The sequence below is a fragment of the Suricata suricatta genome, chromosome 5 (assembly GCF_006229205.1).
Source record: "Suricata suricatta isolate VVHF042 chromosome 5, meerkat_22Aug2017_6uvM2_HiC, whole genome shotgun sequence".
Taxonomy (NCBI): domain Eukaryota; kingdom Metazoa; phylum Chordata; class Mammalia; order Carnivora; family Herpestidae; genus Suricata; species Suricata suricatta.
This window is the reverse complement of record NC_043704.1, coordinates 102,747,535-102,772,309: the sequence shown is the minus strand read 5'-3', so window position 1 is coordinate 102,772,309 and position 24,775 is coordinate 102,747,535. Positions and strand designations below refer to the sequence as shown.

Below are 24,775 nucleotides of genomic sequence, written 5' to 3'. Positions count from 1 at the left end.
TACACTGTGCCAGGTATTAGGTAGACAAAAAGGAGCAGGCTACATGGTTGCTGTCCTCAAAAAGTTCACACATATACAGGCAAAAAGAAAAAACCGACAACTTTAAAAGACCTAAGCAAACTATCTCAGAGATGCCAAAAGGAAAAATCAACTATGCAAAGAATAACTACTACAGAAAGCTGAGAAAAGATCAGTGTGGTTTTCAATAATCATGAAATCTAGTAATACATAGCTCATAATAATTATATACAATAAAATTAGAAACTTCCTCTAAGTAAAAAAATATATGTATTTTTTGCAGTCAAAGAAAAATGTGGTATCTAATCAAATTTTGCTTACAAAAAATTATTTTATTTGAATTCACTTTTAAGGTAAGGCTTTTCAAGAATCCTGCTTAATATTAACAAATACATTAAAAATATATGTAAGTCAGATGCTTAAGATGGCTTTAAAACACTTAACACCTAGCACCCTGTGGTTATTTCACTAACCACCTACCCATTCTTTCCAACAAAGTCATTCCCTCTTTTTTTACACACAGTGCACATTATTTGCAGCTCTGTTGCAGTTTTTATTGGGCTGTGATTCATATCAGAGCAGCAGGCCATATCTTAGTCATATTTTTATTTGCAATAATACTTTTACATAATCAGCATTTGTTAAGCTTAACCAACTCACTAACCATCTCCCAACTTTAAAAAAAAAAAAAAAACTACTCTGACATTCTTTTTTTTTTTTTTTTGTCATTGCATCCAATAGCTTTCTTTTCTATCATTCATTTTCTAGATCCTTAACAATAAGCTACCATTTTCCTTCATCTAACTACCCACTAGCAGCATCTACTTTTCTCTATATAATTTTCATTGTAATAAGAATACTTTGAATTCAACTGTTATTATTCTCTTCATGAAATTAACTCAAAATTAACTAGAATATACTTCTTTTAATGCACTGCTTTACAGAGAAAATCCAAGGGGGAAAAACCTCAAAAGAGGAAACTGAAAGATGGCAGAGTACGTGGGAAGCTACTTCTGTGGCCACTGTTTACTTTATCCAGGTTTGTTCTACTAAATGTTAGCTTACTGCCTACCACAGAAGATCCACATACTAAACAGCTGTTGCATATAATGAATAAATCCATCACCAAAGAGATTAACCAAATAACTCTTAAACCAGAAATGAAGGATCCACAAATTTCCTTTCAATGTATTCCATATTTGAGAAATTTTATGTATTTAGATCATTGATGTTCTAAGTTTATTTATTTATTTTGAGAGAGGGGAAAGGAGGGGCAGAGAGAGGGAGAGAGAGAATCCCAAGCAGACCTGAACCAATATCAAGAGTCAGACGCGTAACCAACTGAACCTTCCAGGTGCCCTCCTTGATACTTCTTATCCTAATACTGGCTTTCTGACAAGTGCTAAAATTATTCTTGTTTCCTATGACCTTACAGAAGACATACACGGGGACAGGTAGGCTCACTAGATTTGGCACTCAATAAACCTTTGGCCTTTGTATTTTGTCTGGTTACAAATTGCTTGAATAACATACCCAGAATAAAGCATGAATATAAAATTACATATATCAACTACTTTTTTTCTTAAAAAAAAATGTTTAGGTAGGCTCCATGCCCAACATGAGGCTTGAGCCCAGGACCCTGAGATCAAGAGCCAGCCAGGTGCCCCCACATATCAAATTTTGTATTTTTAGACCCATAATATCAATTTAACTATTTTGGTTCTGCTCTCTAACTTTTCTATAATCTTTTTAAAATGTAAGACCAAACTAGAGATCAATTTATTTCCAATTATTTGCTAGAGCTGGAGTTGAGAAGAGAATATAGTCAATATGATTCATTTACTGATTTACTGAACAAAAAAAATTGGATAACAAACTTTGCTATTTAAATCCTGAGGCATAAAATTATTAACCTTTTGTTCATTAAATAAAAAATAAACATTTTAGAAAGAAGTAAATGTTATAAAAAAGAAAAAGAACAGAGGAAACATTAAAATTATATGAAACACATTTCTTAAAGTTAGAAATGCCTTAGGAAATGTCCATGGAAACATAAAAGAGGTTGGAATACGGTGTTAGGAAAAAGGACACATGAGCACTTTTGCAGACTGCTTAACAGCAAAAATGATTTGGCAGATGGTTGCAAAAAGCCACAGGATCTGTAACCAACCACCAACTTATGATAATGAACACACAAATTCTTTTTCAAGTGAGGTCTTTAAATGGACATATTAACTATTAAGAACACATAGGAATTATTTCAAGATATCTAATACAATGTACTAAAAAATCATCTTTCTGGGGATGTCTGAGTGGCTCAGTTAAACATCCAACTTCCCAATTTCTGCTCAGGTCATGATCTCATGGTTAGTGAGTTCGAGCCCCACATCAGGCTCTGCACTGACAGCATGGAACCTGCTTGGTAATCTCTCCCTCCACCTCTCTGCCCCTCCCCTGCTCATGCCCTCCCTCCTCCTCCCCCCTCAAAATAAATAAATTTAAAACTTTTAAGGTATTTTAAAAATAAGAAAAAATCATCTTTCTGTAAATATAATTTAAGGAGTGTTTAACAGCTTAAGAAAAGATTTTATACCAGAATTCCTTTTGTGGCAGCTCCCCAAATGCATTTTACATAATTCAATTATTTTTAAATGTAAATCTTTTAACACATTATTACAGAAATAGGAAAAAAGTATTTTAAAAAGTAGTATACAGCTGTATGAAACATTCAAAAAGATGTAGTAATGTTGGGAAAGAATTACTGGTATGATAAAATACTTGGCAAAAGTCTGCCTTCTGTATTTCAGGGCCTGCTAGTGAATCTCAGGGATCTCTTTCGGAACGTTATCACTACAAAGAAGAGAGAAGGGTTGACGGGGAGGGAACATTGGAAGAGTAAAGAACAAACTAAAAAACACTACCTTCTCTGTCAACACTAGGGGAGAACATTGGTGGCAACTAGAAAAGAGAATCTCCTGAGCAGTAAATTAAATCTTGAAAAAAAGAATTTTTTTTAAGAATTGGGTTAACATCTTACAAAATAAAAAAGTCCTAGAGATCTGCTGTACAGTATTTGCTTATAGTTAACAATACAACACTGTATATTTAAAAATTTAACAGGGTAGATTTCACGTTATATGTTTGTTTTTTTTTAACCAGAAAGATATTTTTTTAAGCATCCGATAAACAAAGAATATAGCACTGATATATAAAATGACCTCAGGTGTTTATCTGGCAGAAAACCTCCATTGACATCTACTTTCTTCTTTTCTGAACACTTCCTTGTCATTTGTGAATGATCTTTTCTATCTTATCCTTCTATTTATTTTCTTGGATCTATCATACTTTTCCTTCTCTTTCATAAGATCCCAGATAGTCCTCCTATTCCTCATCCCAGCTTAGAAGAAAATACTCAGCTACTCTGCTTTGGTTCTCTCTTCTTCCTACATCTAGTTGTGGCATGTTGTGTTACTTGTCTTTTTATACAGTAAACCTAAAAATAAAATTAAATGTTACAGTTTCTCACAAGTCATAATATATTTATATTTATATATTTAAATAAATTTTGCAAATTTATCTTTTAAATTACATGTTTACTTTAATGTTTTTCCCTATCAGAAAGTGTTTTACCTCAAGTCAATTTGAAAAAGAGATCCAAGCAACTATTCTTTAGTTGAGTATAATTAAGTAATCTTAATTCAGAGAAACAGACAACAGAAATTATCAAAACTAAATTATACTCACTGTCCATATTCACCAGATAAAAGTCAATCCTAACATACTATTGAGTTAAAAAAAAAAAAAAGGAAAACGCAAAGGATTTATATGGTATGCTACCTTCTGTATAATACGAAAGGTGAAAGAAGAAAATATGCACTGTTTACTTTTGCCAGGAGAAACACAGGAAGGATGAAGGACAAACCAAAACTAAAGAGACTGTTTACCTACAGGGAGTAAACAGAAACAGAGTAAATGGGATTGGGTGGGGAGGAGTAGTGACATTGCTCTGAGTGTATTTCTTTTTTTTTTTTTATGTAATTTAATGTATATTGAGTATATTTCATTAATATAGTTTTGTTTTGTGGAATGACCCATATTAATGCTTTACATATTCAAAAAATAATCAAATCAACAAAGATGCAGGAGAAAGGAAACTTTAAATGGAAAACAAATGCAAATAATAAATTTAGTTGTATTCTAAATGAATAACATACCAACAGTTAAACAAGGGGAAAATGCAAGTAATTTTGAACACAGGGCTTTAACTCTATATACCCAGTATAAAAATTGAAACAAAAGTAAACAAATGTTAAACTCTAGTTTTATGCAGTAGTATAGATTAGCCATATTGAAACAACCTACTGTGTATTGTAGAATTGAGCAAGTGAGTAAATGTATCGAGAATAACGGGAGTAGGTTCCCTCACTGTTTCCAAGTATAGAAAAAAGAAAGACTAGAATTAATCCTGTGGTGTTGAATTGGTAGCATCAAAATGAACTTATGATTCTTAGTATGGAAAGGAAGGAAGGACAGAAGGAACAGAGGAAAGGGAAGGAAAGAAAACAGAGAGAGGAAGGAGGAAAAGAAAAGAAGGGCAGGAGAAAGAAATCAATAGCTATAGATACGTATGAATTTTTGTTTTATTGTTTTGTCTTGTTTTGTTTTAGAAAAAAAGAGAGCAAGTGTGATTGGGGGGAGAGGAGCAGAGTGAAGGGAAGGGAAGTAGAGAGAGAGAGAGAGAGAGAGAGAGAGAGAGAGAGAGAGAGAATCTTAAGGAGGCTCCATGCTCAGTGCAGAACCCTATGCAGGACGGGGCTCAATACCACAACCTTAGGAAACCTGAGCCGAACGAAGAGTCAGACATTCAACCGATTGAGCCACACAGGCACTCCGGATATGTGTGTTTTTAAATATATATATATATTTATATTCCTATTTCTTGGCTCTCTGAAAGGCCCTTGAAGCAAATACACCCCATTGAAACGAGCTTTGCCAGCACTCTCACCTTGGTTTTTAAATACCAATAAGCCCCAAAAAAGAACAGGTGACCTTGGAGAAATGGATAATTTGGGGTCTGGAACTGGGAAAGTACAAGATGTGGCCAAAACATATGGTGCCACCAAAGAAGTGCTCAATAAATAATGAGGAAACTTTACCCCACCCCCCAAAAAATTCACTGGGGCTGGTTTGATGGGGCTCCACTGGCCAAATTTGGGACAATTTTCACATAAAAATTTAACAAATGATAGTAATAGGATACTCAAGAAATAAAATAAAAATCTATGTCTAATCTGACATAAAAACAAAAAAAAAATGGGTGAGAGAGGGGAGGCTTTTCTTGCAGAAGAATACCAACTAATGAATATGGAAGGAATTATGAAGTTTTAAAAGAATCACCATTTGCTACTTTTTTTGCATGGACCTCAAGCATATTGTAATATAGAGGTGGAATTTAAGGAAAGGTATTAAGCGGGTTGTGTTGTAGCTTATGAACAAGTAATATATTGTATCATTTATCTTGAATGTATCATAGATAAGCTGCTATATAACGATTGCCACTTCAGATAGCTGTGAAATTAGGTGATTAACTAGTTGTTACTTAACCTTCTAATTTCTGTATAAGTCTAATTACATGAAACAGAAGTTGGTGTTTTGATTTTTTACTTTGCTTTTCTGTTTGGAGTGTCATTGTAACTACTGTATTGTAAATGATGGAAAATAATTGCATATGTTAAAAAAATATGAAACTTTATAAAGTAAAAAAATAAAGTAAAATAAAATTTCAAAAAAATAAAAAATAAAAATAAAAATAAAAGAATCACCATTTGGCAACCATCTTAGTAACAAATGATTCAGTCAAATATCAATAGATGCTAAAATAGTGGGAGGAAGTTTAAAAAGGAAGAGAACATTTTTACACAATCTGAAAGTATCCTTTCACAAATTATTTATTAAAATGAAAAAATAGTAACCCTACACTGGCTGAATTTAGTGAATACAACTTTTCAAAATAATCAAAGTTAACATCACCAATAATAGGTCGAACCAGTATTACAAATCTCTCAATCTGATACCCTAATTATTGCTGATAAAAAAATATGCAAATTGAATCTAATGATGAGGAAATATTAGACAAACACAAACTGAGGGACATTCTATAAAAATAACAAGCCTGTATTCTTCAAAACTGTCAAGATCTTAAAAAAGAGGAGGCTCTAGATTAAAGGAAGTTAGAGAGATGACAAAAGTAATGTGTTACTCTACACCAGAAAACAAATTATATAAAAGATATTATTAGGACAATTGTTAAAATTTTAATATGAACCATATATTCAATTTAATATCAATGTTAAATTTCCTGATTTTGATCAATGCATTGTGGTTATATAACAGGAAATCCTCATTCTTGGGAAAAGCACTGAAGTATTTATGGTTAAAAAGGCATGTTTATAAAATACCCTTAAATACTTAGGAAAAAGATGTGTGTGTGTTTGTGTGTAGTGATGGGGGTAAGGGAGGGAGAGAGCCAATGATAAAGTATATGGGACAAAATGTTAACACTAAATGAATTGGAATACAGGAGTTATTTATATAATTCCTACAACCTTTCTGTAAATGTGAGATTATATCAAAATTAAAGGCTTTTTTTTAAGTCAACCCTTCATTTTATCTCCTGAGTTAAGCCAAATTCTAGCTGTGGTTCAGAGTCAATATTCTAAGTGCCAATTACTTTCACACAATATCTCATTTAATCAACATTCAGAAAAAATAAGGTTAAAATAAAAACTATGGTTAAGTTGTGTCTGTAAAAGAAGTGGAATCTGATGTGATTGTCTGCCATTACATCTCTTCATGTCCTTGTTGTGAAAGCCCTCTTCTCTTTCTCTTTCCCTTTCCATGGTGGCCTGAGGCCTGCTGTGTTCAGTCAACCAGTATCACATTCCCTTGACTAAAGTGATTCTTTCAAGAGCAAATGACTCAAGCTTGCAACGTGCCTGCAAGAGATACTGAGGAAGTAGTGCCCTCTCTGCTGACATTTCTTTTCTAGGATGAGCCTTGGGCTGCTGGCTGCCATCATGCTCACCTTGTAGGGAAACCCCATCCAAGAGATGGTAAGAACAGGGGCCTAATGCAGTTGTGCTTGCAGATCTACCCCTGGAGTTAAATAAACCAAAAACTCCATCTGTGCATAAGTTAGCCATGTTAAGTTTCCATTACTTTTGATGACTGTATTTTTACGTACATAGTAGGTAAAGTGTAATACAGACAGAAACAGTTCAAGTTGTTTCTATGGAAATGAAAACATTTCCTCAAAAAGTAGAAAAGTCATGCTTTTTACTCACCATTAATAAAGCTAAGAGTCAAATTAAATAAATCTCCAACTCTGTTAAGTGGAAATTAACATGTACTAGGAAGTAAAGACAATATTTAATAGCTTACCAAACGTTGCATTGTGCCCACGTTTTTTTAGTGTGGTTTTGTTATAAAGTTAAACTTGAAGAAATTAGGAACCAAAACTTGTAATAGCTTAACAACTATTTTCTGTAAGATCAGAGAACAAGTAAAGGCAAAAGAAAGCTCAGATCAAATCCCAGAATATGCCAGTTTAATTCACTTTCTTTCATGACAATAGTTTTATAACCTATACACAAACCAAATGACTTCACAGAATATGGATTAAATATGTAGATGAAGATATGCAGATCTACAAATATCAGCTTTGTAAAACAACTAAAAGCATCAGTCATACTAAGATATTATATCTTTTAAATACAAAGATGAGCATGTAACATTTATCAAAAACTTACCATCAGAACTTGTAAGGACAAAGCTTTCTGCTTGAGTTTGCTTCTTTATGCCTAAACTTTTTGGAAACCAGTGAAGATCTATTGGGTAAGTATCATCAGGGAGCTTTACTATCTGACTTGTTTCACTGGTTAACAAGTTCCACTTCACTATCTGGTGGTCATCACTACATGAATACAGTTCTTCAGCAGTAGTCCAGCCCACACAGCTGACTAATTCTTGATGTGTCACGATGTTAAGGAGACATAGAACACACAAAAGCCTTAAATCTTAATAAATAAAATAATTTGCAGATACAGATTCTAAGAAAAAGATAAAATAAGGTCAAATGTTTTAAGGTTCTACATATATTTTCATTTCATGACTTTCATATTTTCTCCATAAAAAGGAAAATAAGTATCTACCACACAGTTGTAAGAAGAATGTAAAGCAAGAAACCCAAATGCCAAAAGAGGGAAAAAAAAGAAAGATTTAGCAACATGAAATTTTTTTAATTGTGGTATGAAATATTCCATAAATATGGCCAAATGATACACAAAGACATCAAACAGATCAAAAGGTATGAAAGGATATACATTAAACTGTTGGGGGATAGGAGAGAAGAAAAAAGAGAACTATAATTTTTAAATTTACATATATCTGTATAATTTATTAGAAGCAACATGTATTGTTTTGATAAGTTTAAAAAATCAAGCATTTAAGACTGAAATCTAACCATAAAATACCTGCTTAAATTACACATTATAATAACAATTTACGTAGGGGAAAAAAAAACCTACAGCTTAACTGCCAAAACTAAAATCTTACCAAATTTTTTGACATTAAATTCAGGAGACAACTCAATTATAATTTACTGTACCTACACGGTGCATAGCACTAGATAGATATAAACCTTAAAATTCCTACCTTATTTAACTGATTTATCTGATTTATCATGAAGATTTCCACAAATTGAGGTGCTCCAGTAGCCCTCTCTTCCTCTATCAGAACAGGCTGCTTACCCTGGCAGAACTTTGTATCCAGAGAAGGTATTTCAGTTCATCATTTCTGAGGCATTTCAGTTCACCTTTTTCTTGCTTATATCTGGGTTTCTGTATGACCAGATCATTTCTAGTTGGGTTGTTTGTTGTCTTTTTTTAATTGTATAATCCTTTTACTTCCATCTCTTCTCACTAGTTGTTTTTATTGGCTTATCTGAGCAATCAATAAACTCCAATGAAAAACAAAAAGACAATGTGCTATAATTATTCTGGAATATTTTAAGATTTTTTAATACTTCGAAATAATAGATTATGCAAATAACCAAAAAGGTAAAAGAGAAATTATAGGAAGAGCTTAACAGTCTGTACAAATAGATAATAAAGTAGCATTGGAATATTCAGAACTCAAAATATAATCTAAACAAAAGGACCTGGATATCACTAGACCATTACCGAAAAATATATTACAATATAATTGCTATAGCCTACACAATGTTAGGTAAAACCTTTAGAAAGGAAGAATGTTAGGTAAAATCAAGAAATGACAAAAATACACATATGTGTGCTCTAATGAGTGCACACACACACACACACACACACACACACACACACACAATACACCCATTCCAAAACAAAAAAACATTAAATTTATCCTTATATAAATTGATGTAAGTACACATCAGACATGTGTAATGTGTCTTCAGGAGTAAGGGAGAAATGAGGGGACTAACAGACATAGAAAGTTTTAAAAACTGTCATCATTCTTCAACTTGAAAAGATAAAAGCACACAATGGACACAGTCAAAATATGTAAAACTGTATAAGGCATAAACCCCTAAATGCACACTTTGAAAAGACAGCAAACATGATTTAAGGAAAAATAAAAGGAATTATATCTTCACTCTAAAGGTAAAATCATTTAAATTTAAAATTTTGATTAAATGTCCAAACAGTCCTTTGCTATTGCTGATGAAGGACCACATTTTTCTTTATTTCAAATCTAGTGCAGAACATTTTATAAGATAAAATAAAAATGAATTATTATAAAAATGATTTTATATTTGGGTATTGTGACAATGTCAAATTGCTACAAAAATTTCTTACCTCTTACTTCTAATTTCTGTACATATTCCTTCACAGACTTGCTGTAAAATCTACAAATGATTCTTATAGAAGTACTGACCTAAATAACTAAAAACAAAGGTAGAAAGGCCTGTCATTTTCTTGACACATATATGGTATTCTTACTAACAAAATATAGGGTCATGCATTTGAGAAGATATATATAGTTGCTACCTTCTCACATGAAATGATAAAGGTTTGACTGCTCAGATTTCCCCAGCTTATCCTCCACTTTATCATGAGTATGAAGAAGTAGAGCAGAGCTCAATGAAAACATAGTAGATCACACTAGCAAGGAAATTATTTGGTTTTTAAAAAGGCTGCTCTTCAAGATCCTACTAGACTAAACAAAGACTGTGTTTTATGTACTTAAGCATAGTACTTAAGTAGAGTAAGAAAAATGTCACTAAGGATTTGAAAGTTAGATTTAGAGTAAATAGTTTGCTTTGGAAAATTATCTACAAAACACGATCTCATATATTTCAAAAACAATTTAGTTAAACTACCATTAAGAGAATTTTTAATAAACTTTTTTAATGTTTTATTTATTTTTGAGACAGAGCATGAGCAGGGAGGGAAAGAGAGAGAGGGAAACACAGAATCAGAAGCAGGCTCCAGGCTCTGAGCTGTCAGCACAGAGCCTGACGTGGGGCTCGAACGTGAGATCATGACCTGAGCCAAAGATGGAGGCTCAACTGACTGAGCCACCCAGGCATCCCTAAAAGAATTTTTAAAAATCCATTCTCTAACTAGAATACAAAATAGAAAAAAAAAAACTTTTAACAATACTCTAGTAAGATGATCACAATAAGGTTTGTAAGTATCAAAAGGATATGCTTTGGTTCTTTTAAAAGAGATATCTTCAGTCTCATGTCTCCACTTTCAGCAAAATTTTAAAATGCCACTTGATTGTATTCACTGTAAAAATAAAGGGAAAACATAAAATCTGCATTAAAAACAAATACCTGTACACAAAAAAATAAAAGCAAACAAAACATCTTAGCACTACAAGGACACTGAAACACCTTTAATACCATTGGCATTAAATACATGGAAAGAGGAATAAACTAGTCAGTGCACTAATCCTGCCAAGGAGAGACTAGAAGCCTTCGGTTGGACTCCAGAGGTCCTTTACAACCTGCCTGAACACTACTAAATCTGGCTAGGTAAATAATTCCCAGAGGCTTTCCTGGGGCCAAATCAAAGGACTCTGTAAACTGGAAACCCCTTAATGGCAGATGAATATTGGTCCTATTGAATGGCATATACATTAGAATAAATTCCCAAGGTCTGATCAAGGAATCAAGGGCCTTAATTTTAATGGCCTTAATCTGGACCCCAAATGGAAATATTATGACACCATCAACCTAGTGGTCCAATCTGAGGTACACATTCGTTTTTTTTTAAGTTTATTTATTTATTTTGAGAGAGAGAACGTATGCACACACACACATGCATGCACACATGTGCATGAGTAGGGGAAGGCAGAGTGAGAGGGAAAGAGAAATCCCAGCAGGCTTCACACTGGCAGTGCGGAGCCCAACATGGGGCTTGAATTCACAAACCATGAAATCATGGCCTGAGCTGAAATCAAGAGTCAAAAACTTAACCAACTTAGTCACCCAGGTGCCATAATCTGGGGTGTACTTTATACTGGAGGTAGATATACTGCCCAATAGTTACGGTTGCCATGGGGGCAATGTGAAAAATAAGTGAGTTAAGGAAGAAAGTTAAGGAATTTATAAAAGTTACATAAAAACCACAATATAATTCCCAAATAAAAATATGGAAAAAGAATCTACAGCCATTCCACCCTGAATGCACCCAATCTCGTCTGATCTCGGAAAAATATGGAAAAAGAAGAGTAATAGTCCCCCCAAATAACCATGTCATCAAACAATATAAATCAAGTGGAGGTTCCTCAAAAAATTAAAAATAGAATTACCCTATAATCCAGTAACTGCACTACTATTTACCCAAAAAACACAAAAACACTAATTTGAAAGGAGGTATGTACCCCTATGCTTATTGCACCATTTTTTACAATAGCTAAATTATGGAAGGAGCCCAAGTGTCCATTGATAGATGAATGGATAAAGAGGAAGTGAGATAGATATATATATATAATGGAACACTATTCAGTCATAAAAGAATGAAATCTTGCCACTTGCAGCAACATGGATGGGTCCTGAAAGTATAATGCTAAGCAAAACAGGCCGGTCAGAGGAAGACAAATACCATATGATCTCACTCATATGTGGAACATGGGAAACAAAACAATGGGGGGAAAATGAGAGAGAAGGAGAAAAACCAAGAAACAGACTCTTAACTATAAAGAACAAACTGATGATTACCAGAGGGGAGGTGGGAAGGGTGATGAGTAAAAAGGTGATGGGGATTAAAGAGTGCACTTATTGGGGCGCCTGGGTGCTCAGTCGGAGCCTCCGGCTTCCGCTCAGGCCATGATCTCGCTGTTCCTGGGTTCGAGCCCTGCCTCGGGCTCTGTGCTGACCGCTAGCTCAGAGCCTGGAGCCTGCTTCAGATTCTGTGTCTCCCTCTCTCTCTGACCCTCTCCTGCTTGAGCTGTCTCTCTGTCTCTCAAAAGTAAATAAAAAACACTAAAAAAATTTTTTTAAATAAAATTTTTAAAAAAGAGTGCACTTACCATGAAGAGCACTGAATAATATATAGAATTGTTGAATCACTATATTGTACACCTGAAACTAATATAACATTGTATGTTAACTATACTAGAATTTCAAAACAAAACTTTAAGCAAAAGATATAAACTAAGAAAATGCTAAATTGCCTGAGTCTAATTTATAGTGACAGAATTCTGAGTAATATGACCAACCTAAAAAGGAAAAAAAACGAAAGTGTATTTAAAAGACAAAAGAAACCCTTCACCAAGTTTTTAGAGAATTACTACTAAGTACATCAAAGGAGGTGCTGAGTATAGATTAAGTACTCAGTGGGCCTACTTTAAATAATTTCTCATTCTCCCAAATCCAAGAGGACTTTCAGATCAGCAAGGTGGTAAATACAACTGTTTTTCAGAGCACCTTTTTCACTCACTCTGCTCATAAATTTGTCAGACTAGGTGGTGGTGAGAGTGGCAATGGGGACTGTTAAAACCACAGGAAAAAAATCTTAAGTTTTATGGTCAACCAATATACTCCTGGGTCAGAAACCTTTCTCTTCCAGTTAGTTCACCTCGGGAGATTTCTGCTTTTCAGAAGTATGAATCTATGTATAGTAGCCAGAACAAGAATACATTCTCTCCTAGGCATTCCTTCCAACCCTACTCTTTGGTTCTTGGAGCACCTTTTTTTGTACCTTTCTCAAAAGTCCTTCCTCCCTTACATCAAAACTTCTCTAATTACAGGGGAAACAAGCAAAAATGTTTACAAAATGCTGCTTTTTCACAATAATTCAAATTTACCAAGTTTATAAGGATTTTAAAAGAATAAAGGCAAAGAAATAGTTGCTTCTGGAAATGACAACACAATAGAAAATATACATACAATCTGAATATATAATTACACTCAGAAACTTAAAAGATCTTTAGCAAAGGCATGGTATATCCTATATCAAAATACCTCAAATTGCTGAAATTCTTAACAGTTAAGAATAATTCCTTACCAAAGATAAACGTGGGCCAATGAATCAGAGGGTGGCATTCTAACACTGGGAAGATTCTCCCTTGCCCAGTTTTTCTCCATATATCCTATTTAGCTGAGATCATCTGCATGATATGTACATTCTGATGTGAGACTGGATAAAGGAATAAAGGTAAAGTAGTATTAGAGCACAGCCAATTTGAAGAGGTGCAGAGCTGTCTGAGGACTGTACTGAGGCTTTTTTTCTGCCCAAATGCACGGTCACCAAGGATCTGACCAGTCAATAGTATTGGGGGAGAGGGAATGGCTGGGGTTGGGGAGATAATTGTTAAGACAATCTCTAGACTGCAGCTAACTTGATTTATTTTGCAACTTTATATGGGAAGCAGATGGGTGGAGCTATGCCTTTGCTACTAAAAATCATTGATCACTGATAAATTTCATTTGGTCCAGTATGGGTCAACATTCGTGGGGCTTAAGAGGTTTGCCCTGCAAACCCAGATAGTCCAGCTACCAAAATATATTCCAGATCTGGTCACTTCTCTGTACCTCCTCCAGAATCCAAAGCTACTATCATCTTCTACATCCACTACTGCAGCAGACCCAGACCTGATCTTCCTGCTTCTACACTTACCACCTCAAATTCTTCTAAATACAGCAGCCAGTAATGTTTTTAAAGTTAAGTCAGATCACAACAGCCAGTATTAGTCAGTCTGGCTATGACACAGGTAAGTGAAGGGAGTGACAAGAAACTAGGAAAGAAGAAGAGGGACACATCAGATAGGGGCTTGGAAAATCACGATAAAAGCTGCTGTTTTTCTTCTGAATGAATAGGGAAGCCAATAGAAAGTTACGAGCAAAGAAGTGATATGATCAGACTTATACTGTTAAAATGGCAATATGGATAACATGGGGAAAAAAAGAAAAACAGATCAAGGATGAACTGTAAGCAGGGAGGCCAGTTAAGATTTCAATAATCCATAAGAGAGATTGATGTGGCTTGAATGAGGAGGCCAATAATGGCACAAATGGTATGAAGTGGGCACATTCTGAGGATATTTTGAAAGAAGATTCCACAGGATTTGTTGATATATTGGGTTTAAGAGAAAGAAGAGTCAAATAATGAATCTAAGGTTTCAACAGGTAGAATGCAGTTGCCATTTACTGAGATGAGAAGATGGAGGGAGAAACGGGTTGGAAGGGAGGATATCAAAAAGTCTGTCTTGGGGCACCTGGGTGGCTCAGTTCATTAAGCATCCGACTTAGGCTCAGGTCATGATCTCACAATCCATGGGTTTGAGCCCCGCATTGGGCACTGTGCTAACAGCTCAGAGCCTAGAGCCTACTTCAGATTCTGCCTCTCTGTCTCTCTGCCCTTCCCCTGCTTACACTCTGTCTCTCTCTCTCTCTCTCTCTCTCAAAATAAAATAAAGACATAGAATTTTTTTTAAAATTCTTTCTTGAATATGTTAAGTTCAAGGTGCCCATTATATATCCAAATAGAGAATTCAAGGAGAAAATGGATATCTAAGTTTGGAGCCAAGGGAAAAGTCAGAGATGGAGAGCTCAATGAGATATTAGTTGGTGTGTTATCAGCACAAAGATCATATTTAAAACCATGGTGTAAGATAAGACTACCTATAAGAACATGAAAATGTGGTAGCTTCAATAGTCTAGAAGTCCTAATAAGGTCTGAAGAATTGTTAACATTAAGATTCAAGAGTAAGTGGGGCACCTGGGTAGCTCAGTCGGTTAAGTGCTGAAATCTTGATTTCAGCTAAGGCCATGATCTCATGGTTCATTAGATCGAGCCCCATATCAGGCTCAATGCTGAGAGCACAGAGCCTGCTTGGGATTCTCTCCTCTCTCTCAGTCCCTTCCTCAGCTCAAGATAAATAAATAAGCATTTAAAAAAGATTCTAGAGGAAGTAAAACAGAGAAAAACAAGTGGAGACACATAAACAATGGGATGCTTAAAACGGATTTTGGGAGAGAATGTAGACATTGGTAATGATAAGTGTAGATTAAGACTGTGAAAGTGGGTGTATGAGGTCAAGGAACTAAGAGGCCAGGAAAAGGAATGGATTGATTTGTAGATATTAAATCATTGAGAATAATGACAATAATAGTGGTGGGGGATAAAGACAGCTAGCCAGGTGCTAAAATATTCACTGAATGAGGGAAAACTAGAAAAAAGACCTACAGCTGCCTACAAAAATACAGGAAAAAAATAGTTTAACCTGGTAGGATTCCTTTTAAAGGGACTAGGAAATTTTAAAGAGGAAGAGAAAGAGACTCAATTGTCCAGATACACCAATGAGAAACAAGGCCCTTTGATACATAGGATTCTAGGAGGCAAAATAGGCTCCACTTGACAAGGCCATGGGGAAAGCAGTTTCCTTAGATTTAAGGAGATTTCCTTGGATTTAACCACATTTAACTTAGATTAACAAGGTAAAGCAATCATTCAGAGTAAATGCTGAGGATGCAGATTTGCCCAATGACCCAGTGTGAGTTCAGAAATGTAGAGTTTTAGATGGGGAGGAACTAAAAGTTTGGGACGGATGGTAGGAAAAGGTAGAAATGGCTGGCTGTCCCTCCAATATTCACTCATCCCTGCTTCTGCAGTAGAAGAATCTGAATTTTTGCTGTACATCTGGCCACCTAGAGTAAAAGTATGTTTCCCAGGTACCCTCAAAACTAGGTGTGGCCACATAAGGCATTAACAATTCTGAAACCCACATAGAGATATGATAGCATCATCAACCTAATGGCCCAATCTGGGATTTACACTCTGTGGGGGTTAGATAACACTGCCCAACAGTTGTGGTTAACCACAGAAACAATGTGAAAAGTAAATGAGTTACCTAAGAAAGCCATTTTATTAACTCATAAAAGTTTTATAAATCACAACATAATTAACAAATAAAACTTGGAAAATAAGGGGCGCCTGGGTGACTCAATTGATTAAGTGTCTGACTTCAGCTCCTGTTGTGATCTCAGAGCTCGGTGAGCTCAAGCCCGTCATCTGGCTCTGGGGCTCAGAACCTGGAGTCTGCTTCGGATTCTGTATTTCCCTCTCTCTCTGCCTCTCCCTCACCTGCTCACTTACTCGCTCGCTAGCTCTCTCTCTCTCTCTCTCAAAAACAAACATTAAAAAACATTTTTTTTAAAAACTATGAAAATAAAAATAATGCTCTTGGGGTGCCTGGGTGGCTCAGTTAGTAGAGCATCCTACTTCACCTCAGTTCATGATCTCATAGTTTGTGGGTTCAAGCCCTGCATTGGGCTCTCTGCTGTCAGCACAGAGTCTGTTTCGCATCCTCTGTCTGCCTCTCTCTCTGCCCCTGCCCTGTCCTCACATGCGCATGCTCTCTCTCTCTCAAATTTATTTATTGTTCATTTATTTATTTTGAGGGGGAGGAGGGGCAGAGAGAGAAGGAGAGAGGATCCTAAGCAGGCTCCACAGTGTCAGCATGGAGCCCCACACATGGCTCATCTCACAAGCCATGAGATCACAACCTCAGCTGAAAACAAGAGCCCAATGCTTAACCAACTGAGCCACTCAGCCCCTCAAAAATAGACATTAAGAAAATAAAAAGAGTAATACTCTGAAGGCATGTTATCAAGGCCATGTATCACACAGCAACAAGATAAAAGGAACCAAGATTCTTGACGTTATGGAGAGTCATATCAGCCTTGCATCAACTATTCAGAGATAGAGAATTAAGTTTTGTCATATGTAAGTTACCGTAACTGATGCAGGGAATTACGAGTCTTAAATGTGGAGACTGATGGATACCCGGATGTAAGGTATGCTGGAATAGCTCCAGAGGTCTTTCAAGGGAAGGTGGATAATCAATTGAAAATGTAGCCTTCTTCCTGGAATTGTTCTCTTAGGTAGTTCATAGTTTGATGTAGAGTTTTGTAAGGGAGGAAGAAGCAGCCTTCCTAAAAGCACATGCAACTCTGTGAGATTACTTTTCAATGTTAGGATTTACTTCCATGGGCAGTTTAGGGAAGGAGAGGAATTGCAGAATTATAGAGGAAATAAATTTCACCAGCCTTTTCTCCCAATTTTCCCAACCTTAAACTGTGGGCTCAGTCTTTGCACCTCCTCTATATCTACACTCACCACCATAGTGAGATCACCTAGTTTCATGACTTACTATAAATTCAAATACCTTGACTACATAGTGACAACTTACAATTTCTTATCTTCAAATTCAGACCTCTCCATTGAACCTGACTTTTATATCTGATTATTTGACAACTTATCTGAATGTCTAACAGACATCTCAAACTTGAGATTCAAATCAAACTCCTGATCTTTCCTCCAACTCCACTCCTCTCACAGCCTTCCCCATCTCAGTAAATGGTAATTCCTTGCACAGTGGAAGAATTTAGAAATTACCTAAACTTTAGAATTACCACTGACTCTTACATCCCAAATCCAATTTTTAAAAATCAAAACTTTCATGCTTGGTCTTCAGAATTTCTGATTTTCACCATTCCCAATGCTATGACCCCAGTTCAAGGTGCTATCATTTGTTAATCTGAATTATAATAACCTCCTAATTGGCCTCTAACCCCTCATGATCTATACTTACCAAGTCAGCCAAAGTGACTGCTTTAAAATAGATCATGGCACTTCTCTGTTTAAAATACTCTAATGGCTTCCTATCTCACTCAGAGTTAAAAAAAAAAAAAGTTCTTACAATGGTGTTCAAAGTGTTTATTAATCTGACTCCTCTACTGTAATGGTTAATTTTACGTGTCAACCTGGTTACATAACGGTGCCCAGTTATTTGAGTAAACACTAGTCTAAATGTTGCTGTAAATGTATTTTTTAGAAGTGATTCACATTTGCAATCAGTCAACTTATAGTAAAGCAGATTACCCTGCATAGTGTAAATGGGCTCCATCTAATCAGTTGAAGGCCTCATGAGCAAAGGCCATAGTTTTTTAAGAAGGAATTCTGCCTCCAGACTGCAACACAGAAAGTTTGCCTGAGTTTCCAACCTTTGGACTCAAGATTACAACATCAATTCTTCTTTCTTTGGTGAGCCCTAATATACCCATTATTTCTCTGACCTTACCTGTTTCCTCTCTCTTTTCACTCAAACTGCTCCAACCACATGAACCTCTGTTTTAATTCTAACATATTAAGTATGCTCCTGCCTTGGGGCCTTTGTACTTGTATTCTTTGTCTGAAATCCCTGCCCCCAGATAGCTGCATGGTTTACTCCTCTTCCCTCATTTACATCTTTCCCCCAAAGTTACCTCTGTAAAGCCTTCCCCATATACCCTACTTAAGGCCATTTGCCATATTATGCATTTTACTTGCCTTTTTCCCTTTCTAAAATGTAAGCTCGTTAAGTGTAAGAATTTTTGTCTATTTAGTTTGTTCCTGTATCCTCTACAACTAGAACCATCCTTGCATACAATAAAATGGAATCAGCAGGCATAGCTGATAAATGTAGAAGATAAAGGTAAAGGTATATGAGTGTACATATAAAGATATTTACGTGTAGAGGTTAAAGGAAGAAACAGAATAATAGACCTCAGTTTACCATGTTTGGGGGGCAAAGCAGGAAGCACCAGTGGAGAGAGAAAGATTGGTAATACAACAGAAGCAGAGGATAACTAAGACAGCATGGTCTACCAGGAAGTCATTTGGTCATGGCAATGATAAACACATAAATGAACAGTTCACAGAAACATCAATACAGAGCATCAGCAGGCAATCAAAAACATGAAACAAGCCTCCGTTAGAACTAAAGAAGTAAAAACTAAAACAACTAGATATGATTTTTCTGTTATCATAGTAGTCAATGCAAAATACCCAGAACCCAGTGCTGGCATATGGAGAAACAAATACTCCCATACATTACTGAAGGGCAGGTAAATTAATGCTAACGGTCATTTATTTTTTTGCTCTCCACCCCAAAACCTTTGACCGCCATCAGTCCTTTCCTCATTATAAAAAAAAAAAAAATTTTTTTTCTCTCTAGCCTTCCTTAGAGCTAGGACACAGGCAAGTAGCCCAGACTCTGCCAATGTGACACATCTGTGCTTTATTTTGGGTTAGAAGCTACTGATTCATTGGAAATGTTACATAAGGACTCTACCTCAGGAATAATTCCTAGTCATGGGAATTTATCATATACAAATAAAGATACACCAAGATATATATGCAACTACATAAGCCTATTTATTACAGAACTCTGTATAGTTTTATCAAAAATGAAAGTTAAATGTTTATCATAGATTACATACTCATGTTGTGGATATATGTACTTACAATGTGAAACAGGGTTAGAACCAAGAAACTAGAATTAAGAATTAATGTTAAGAATTAGATTTAACATTATGCTAATTGAAATAATCCAGTCACAAAAGGACAGATACTGTATGTTCCACTTATATGGAGTACCTGGAGTAGTCAAATTCATAGAGACAGAAAGCAGAGTGGTGATTGCCAGGAGCTGGCGGCAGGGGAGAGGAAGAATGAGAAGTTATTATTTAATGGGTATAGAGTTTCAGTTCTGCAAGATGAAAAGAGTTCTGTGGATAGATGGAAGTGATAGTAGTCTAACAATATAAATGTACTCAATGCCACTGAACTGTACACTTCAAAATGGTTAAATGGTTTATGAAAAAAAATTAGATTTAAGAATTAAAACCAAGAGGTAGAACCATTAACAAAATGAGAAAAATCTTAGGCAGGAAAGAGGGAAGGCATAACTCATCAACTTATAGATAAGAAATAGCAAACAAGCCTCAGTGAACAAGGATGTAAAGAATAAATAAGGCACAAGAGCTAGATCATACCAAGTTCTATTTGGGTCATTTGCATATTGGCTAACTCGTGGGTATTGATATTAAAACTAATGGTTTGCTTCTGACTACCCAAGGTTCTATGTTTTTGTGATAATAATTTTTATTTTTATTTATTTTTAAATAGTTTATTGTCAAATTGGTTTCCATACAACACCCAGTGCTCTTCCCCACAAGTGCCCTCCTCCATCACTACCACCTCTTTTCCCCCCTCCCCCTTCCCCTTCAACCCTCAGTTTGTTTTCAGTATTCAATAGTCTCTCAAGTTTTGCGTCCCTCTTTCTCCCCAACTCTTTCCCTCTTCCCCTCCCCCTGGTCCTCTATTAGGTTTCTCCTGTTCTCCTGTTAGACCTATGAGTGCAAACATATGGTATCTGTCCTTCTCTGCCTGACTTATTTCGCTTAGCAGGACACCCTCGAGATCCATCCACTTTCCTACAAATGGCCAGATTTCATTCTTTCTCAACACCATGTAATACTCCACTGTAATTGTATATATATACCACATCTTCTTGATCCACTCATCAGGTGATGGACATTTAGGCTCTTTCCATGTTTGGGCTATTGTAGAAAGTGCTGCTATGAACATTGGGGTACATGTGCTCCTATGCATCAGCACTTCTGTATCTCAAGGCCCTATTTTTAAAAGTGCAATTTTTATGAACAGTTTTCTAAATTAATAACTCTGATCAGACTCCTATGATCTTTCCCAGGATATCAAGGAAGGAGAGAGAGGCAGATCTTTTACTCAGGTTTGTCCCGCCATAAAAATACTTGCAGACTCGCGGTCTCTGAGTGGCTAAGTCAGTGAAGCTTCCAAGTCTTGATTTCGGCTCAAGTCATGATCTCACAGTTCGTGAAATCCAGACTGGCGTCGGCTCTGTGCTGACAGTGAAGAGCCTGCTTGGGATTCTCTCTCTCCTCTCTCTGCCCCTCCCCTGCTCGCTCACTCTCTCTGTCTCTCTCAAAATAAATACTTAAAAAAAATCATTTGCAGACTAGAGCTAAGACCTCTTGCCTGGCAAGGAAAAGAGAAGCAGGCTCATCATTTCCAGGAACAGACTCAGTCATAACAAGCAAAGGAAGCAGGCTTGTGCATGGCCATAGGGTTCAATTACTGAAGACCCCCAACCCCCATCTCTCTCCAATTCCTGTATGCATTTCCTAAAGTATATGTATATGCTGTGGTATTTACATCTACCTGCAGTTCTAGCTATGATTATACCTATCTCTTGCCAACTAGATGTTTAGAATTCTTGTTTGCTGTATTTATAATCCTTTTGCAGGGTGACCTAATAAATTCTAGCCAATAAACCATGTGATTCTCAAATCTGAAATAGTCATCCTTCATTCATTCTTTCAATTAATCAACTAGCATAAAAGAATCAGTCAGCAATATGCTAAAGTGATGTGCAACTATGTAAAAGATGAGATGAATCTGTGTGTAAGGAATTAATATGTATTGATACAGAAAGATGTCTATAATTTAAATGACAAAAGCAAAGTTAGCAGTATTATATAATGGTCTCCTTTTTGTGTAAATAAAAAGGGATATATATTTGAGCTAGTGGATTTTAAAACACTTTTCTAGGAAGATGAGCAAGACAAAGGGGGCCTTTGTGAGGGTAGTGACATTGGAATGAGAAGGGAGGCTTTAAATGATCATTTTATGTTTCTGTACTATTTAAAGTTTTTACCATATTCATAGTATTTTATTTGTCTCTACATTTATGTATTTAGCACAGGATTATCTGATTGGATGATGGTCCAGTTTTCTTTATGCATTTCTGCATTTGAAAAAAAACCTAGGGGCGCCTGGGTGGCTCAGTCAGTTAAGCGTCTGGCTTCCGGCTTCGGCTCAGGTCATGATCTCACAGTTTGTGGGTTCGAGCCCCGCATGAAGCTCTGTGCTGACAGCTCAGAGCCTGGAGCCTGCTTTGGATTCTGTGTCTCCCTCTCTCTCTGACCCTCCCCTGCTCATGCTGTCCCTCTCTCTCAAAAATTAAAAAAACAACAACAACATAAAAAAGAAGAAAAAAGAAAAAACCTCATAATTTTTTTTTCATAGGATCACCGTTCTCATTCTCTTTGAAGTCTCTACTGCACTGGACCCTCTTCTTATTGAAACTTTTATTGACTGATCTTCCAGATACTGTATTCTATTTTCTTCCTTATATAAAATAGGGCTAATAATACCTACTTCACAGATTGGTTATGATTAAATGTATGTAAAATATCCAGTAAAGTGCCTGGAACATAGTAAGAACTAAATAATTGTTAGCTATTCATAGTGAAAATGGGTGTTTTTGTCACTCTACACATATTCACTCTTTTCCTAGCTACAAAGAATTTTTCTCCTTGGAACACCCACTTCCCCACTTTTAGCCCATGTGGCTTCAATGAAGCCAGCATGAGAGAGACTTAAGCCAGTTAGAACATTCCATTCCCTTTGCACAGTGACTGTTTCACAGGTGGCCCAGGACTTTTATTCAAATAAATGATGGGGAAGAAAAACTCCCCTTACTCCTGGTCTTTAATTTTAGAAGATTTGAAGCCGTAGTTACCATAGACATCTTACCACACCATGGGAAGGGGCAAGAGGTGCCAGAGACCTCTATATGAAGGTAACGCCAAGACAATGGAATGCAAAGCAGAGCAAAGAAATTCTGTGTCCTTATTTGAACACTGAATCCAGTGACACACCTGACTTTTCAATTATGGAAGCCAATTTATTTTTCTCAAGACAATTTAGATTAGGTTTTCTGTTACCTATAATCTAGAATCCTGAGACATTACAATAATTATTTCTTTCTAGATTCTAAGAAGGGACAATTTCTGGTGCTATTCTCTCTTTATTTACAACCTTAAAAAACTGATCTATTTTTATGTTTCAACCATTCATATAGTACTATCTCATCCTATTTTCTTCCCTAAGCTATATTCTCTTCCTCTGCTGCCCAGTGGATATATCTTTCCTAATTCCAACCTACATGAATAAAAGCAAACTCATTTTTCAAAACAGTCTTTCCCTAGAAAACTATTTCACTTTTTCACTTCCTTTTTTTTTGTGTTAAGATAGGTGAGAATTTCAATAACATTCATGTACTAATATATAATGTATAAAGTATCTCTCTATATATACACACACATAAATATACATATTATACAGATGCATGTATATATAAAATGTATAATAGGTAAATGTATAACATATTATCAAGAAAAATATTCACTACCATCTATGTTGTTCTAAGTCAATTTATTAATCTTTCTTTTTTAAAGATTTTATTTTTAAGTAATCTCTACACCCAACATGGGGCTGAACCCACTACCCTGAGGTCAAGAGTCACACGTTCCACTGATGGAATTGGCCAGGCCCAATCAATTTATTAATCGTGAACAATATTCTCTAAGTATTTATTCATTACTTACATAAGTTCATATTTATTTATTGATTTTATTTATTAGTTAGTATCTAAGTTATCCAAATATTGATAATTTAACTAAAACTTGACTAATATTTTTAATATTTTAACCACAAATCTAATGAGTGGGGGAAGGGGAGAAGGAGAAGGAGAGAATCTTAAACAGGACTCAATCCCCCACCTCCAACCCTAGATTATGACCTGAGCCAAAATCAAGAGTTTGGGACCTAACCAACTGAGCCACCCAGGGGCCCAAAAAACATATTATGATGATGACAAAACTTAACTGTGCATTAAAGAAGTGCAAATGTGGATTTAAATTCAAATTCTAATTTTTCTCTTTGAATTTATTCTTATTTCTTCCTATGTGGTACAGTTTCACTTTTAAAATGTAAAAAGGGAGGGTTCTGTTCTCAGACTGCCTGAAATTACACATAATGGTTGTTAGTACATGATTTTGGATCAGAAAGATGAGACTTAGTTTACTTTCCCAAATGACTGTTAGTCCATCCCAATCTGCCCAGCTTCTTTTTATAATTATTATCTGTTAATTTCATGAGAAGTATCCAAAGTATTGGAAGGGATCAATCAAGTCTTTTTTCTTATGACTCTAATCTCTTCTCAAATCACTTCTTCACTTGTTCTAAGTGTCCTACTTTCACTTTAGATTTAAGTCTACTCTGTAGCTGTTTGCTATGTCTTTGCTACATGATACAAACTGGCTTAAACATGTTTTAAAAATACTTGTTCTGAATGAAGCATAGTTAGGTTCGACTAAATCTAAATCCATTGGTAACTTAATTGATTTATTGAAATAACATTTATTTCTCATCTGTCATTAAGACCTAGTGTTATTTATAGCAATCATCAAAGACAATAAAATCAGGAATTATCTCTCTATCCCCTCATCACTAATTCAGGGATTCACCAACAAAGACTATTATCTGACTGACTTTAGGTGTTT

General features: G+C 35.6%; 1 protein-coding gene across 3 annotated transcripts in view; it reads right to left on the bottom strand.

Annotated features, from left to right (window-relative positions):
* The window catches only part of IFT80 (intraflagellar transport 80), a 156,601-nt gene that overhangs the window by 129,919 nt on the left and 1,907 nt on the right, over window positions 1-24,775 (bottom strand). For all 3 annotated transcript variants that reach the window (XM_029939968.1, XM_029939966.1, XM_029939967.1), the window contains exons 2-4: window positions 13,569-13,700; window positions 10,762-10,844; window positions 7,827-8,048 (exon numbers count right to left, since the gene is read on the bottom strand). In XM_029939968.1, coding sequence (XP_029795828.1) covers window positions 7,827-8,048; window positions 10,762-10,798 — 259 coding nt within the window. In that variant the 5' untranslated portion in view covers window positions 10,799-10,844; window positions 13,569-13,700. The remainder of the gene's footprint in view (window positions 1-7,826; window positions 8,049-10,761; window positions 10,845-13,568; window positions 13,701-24,775) is intronic.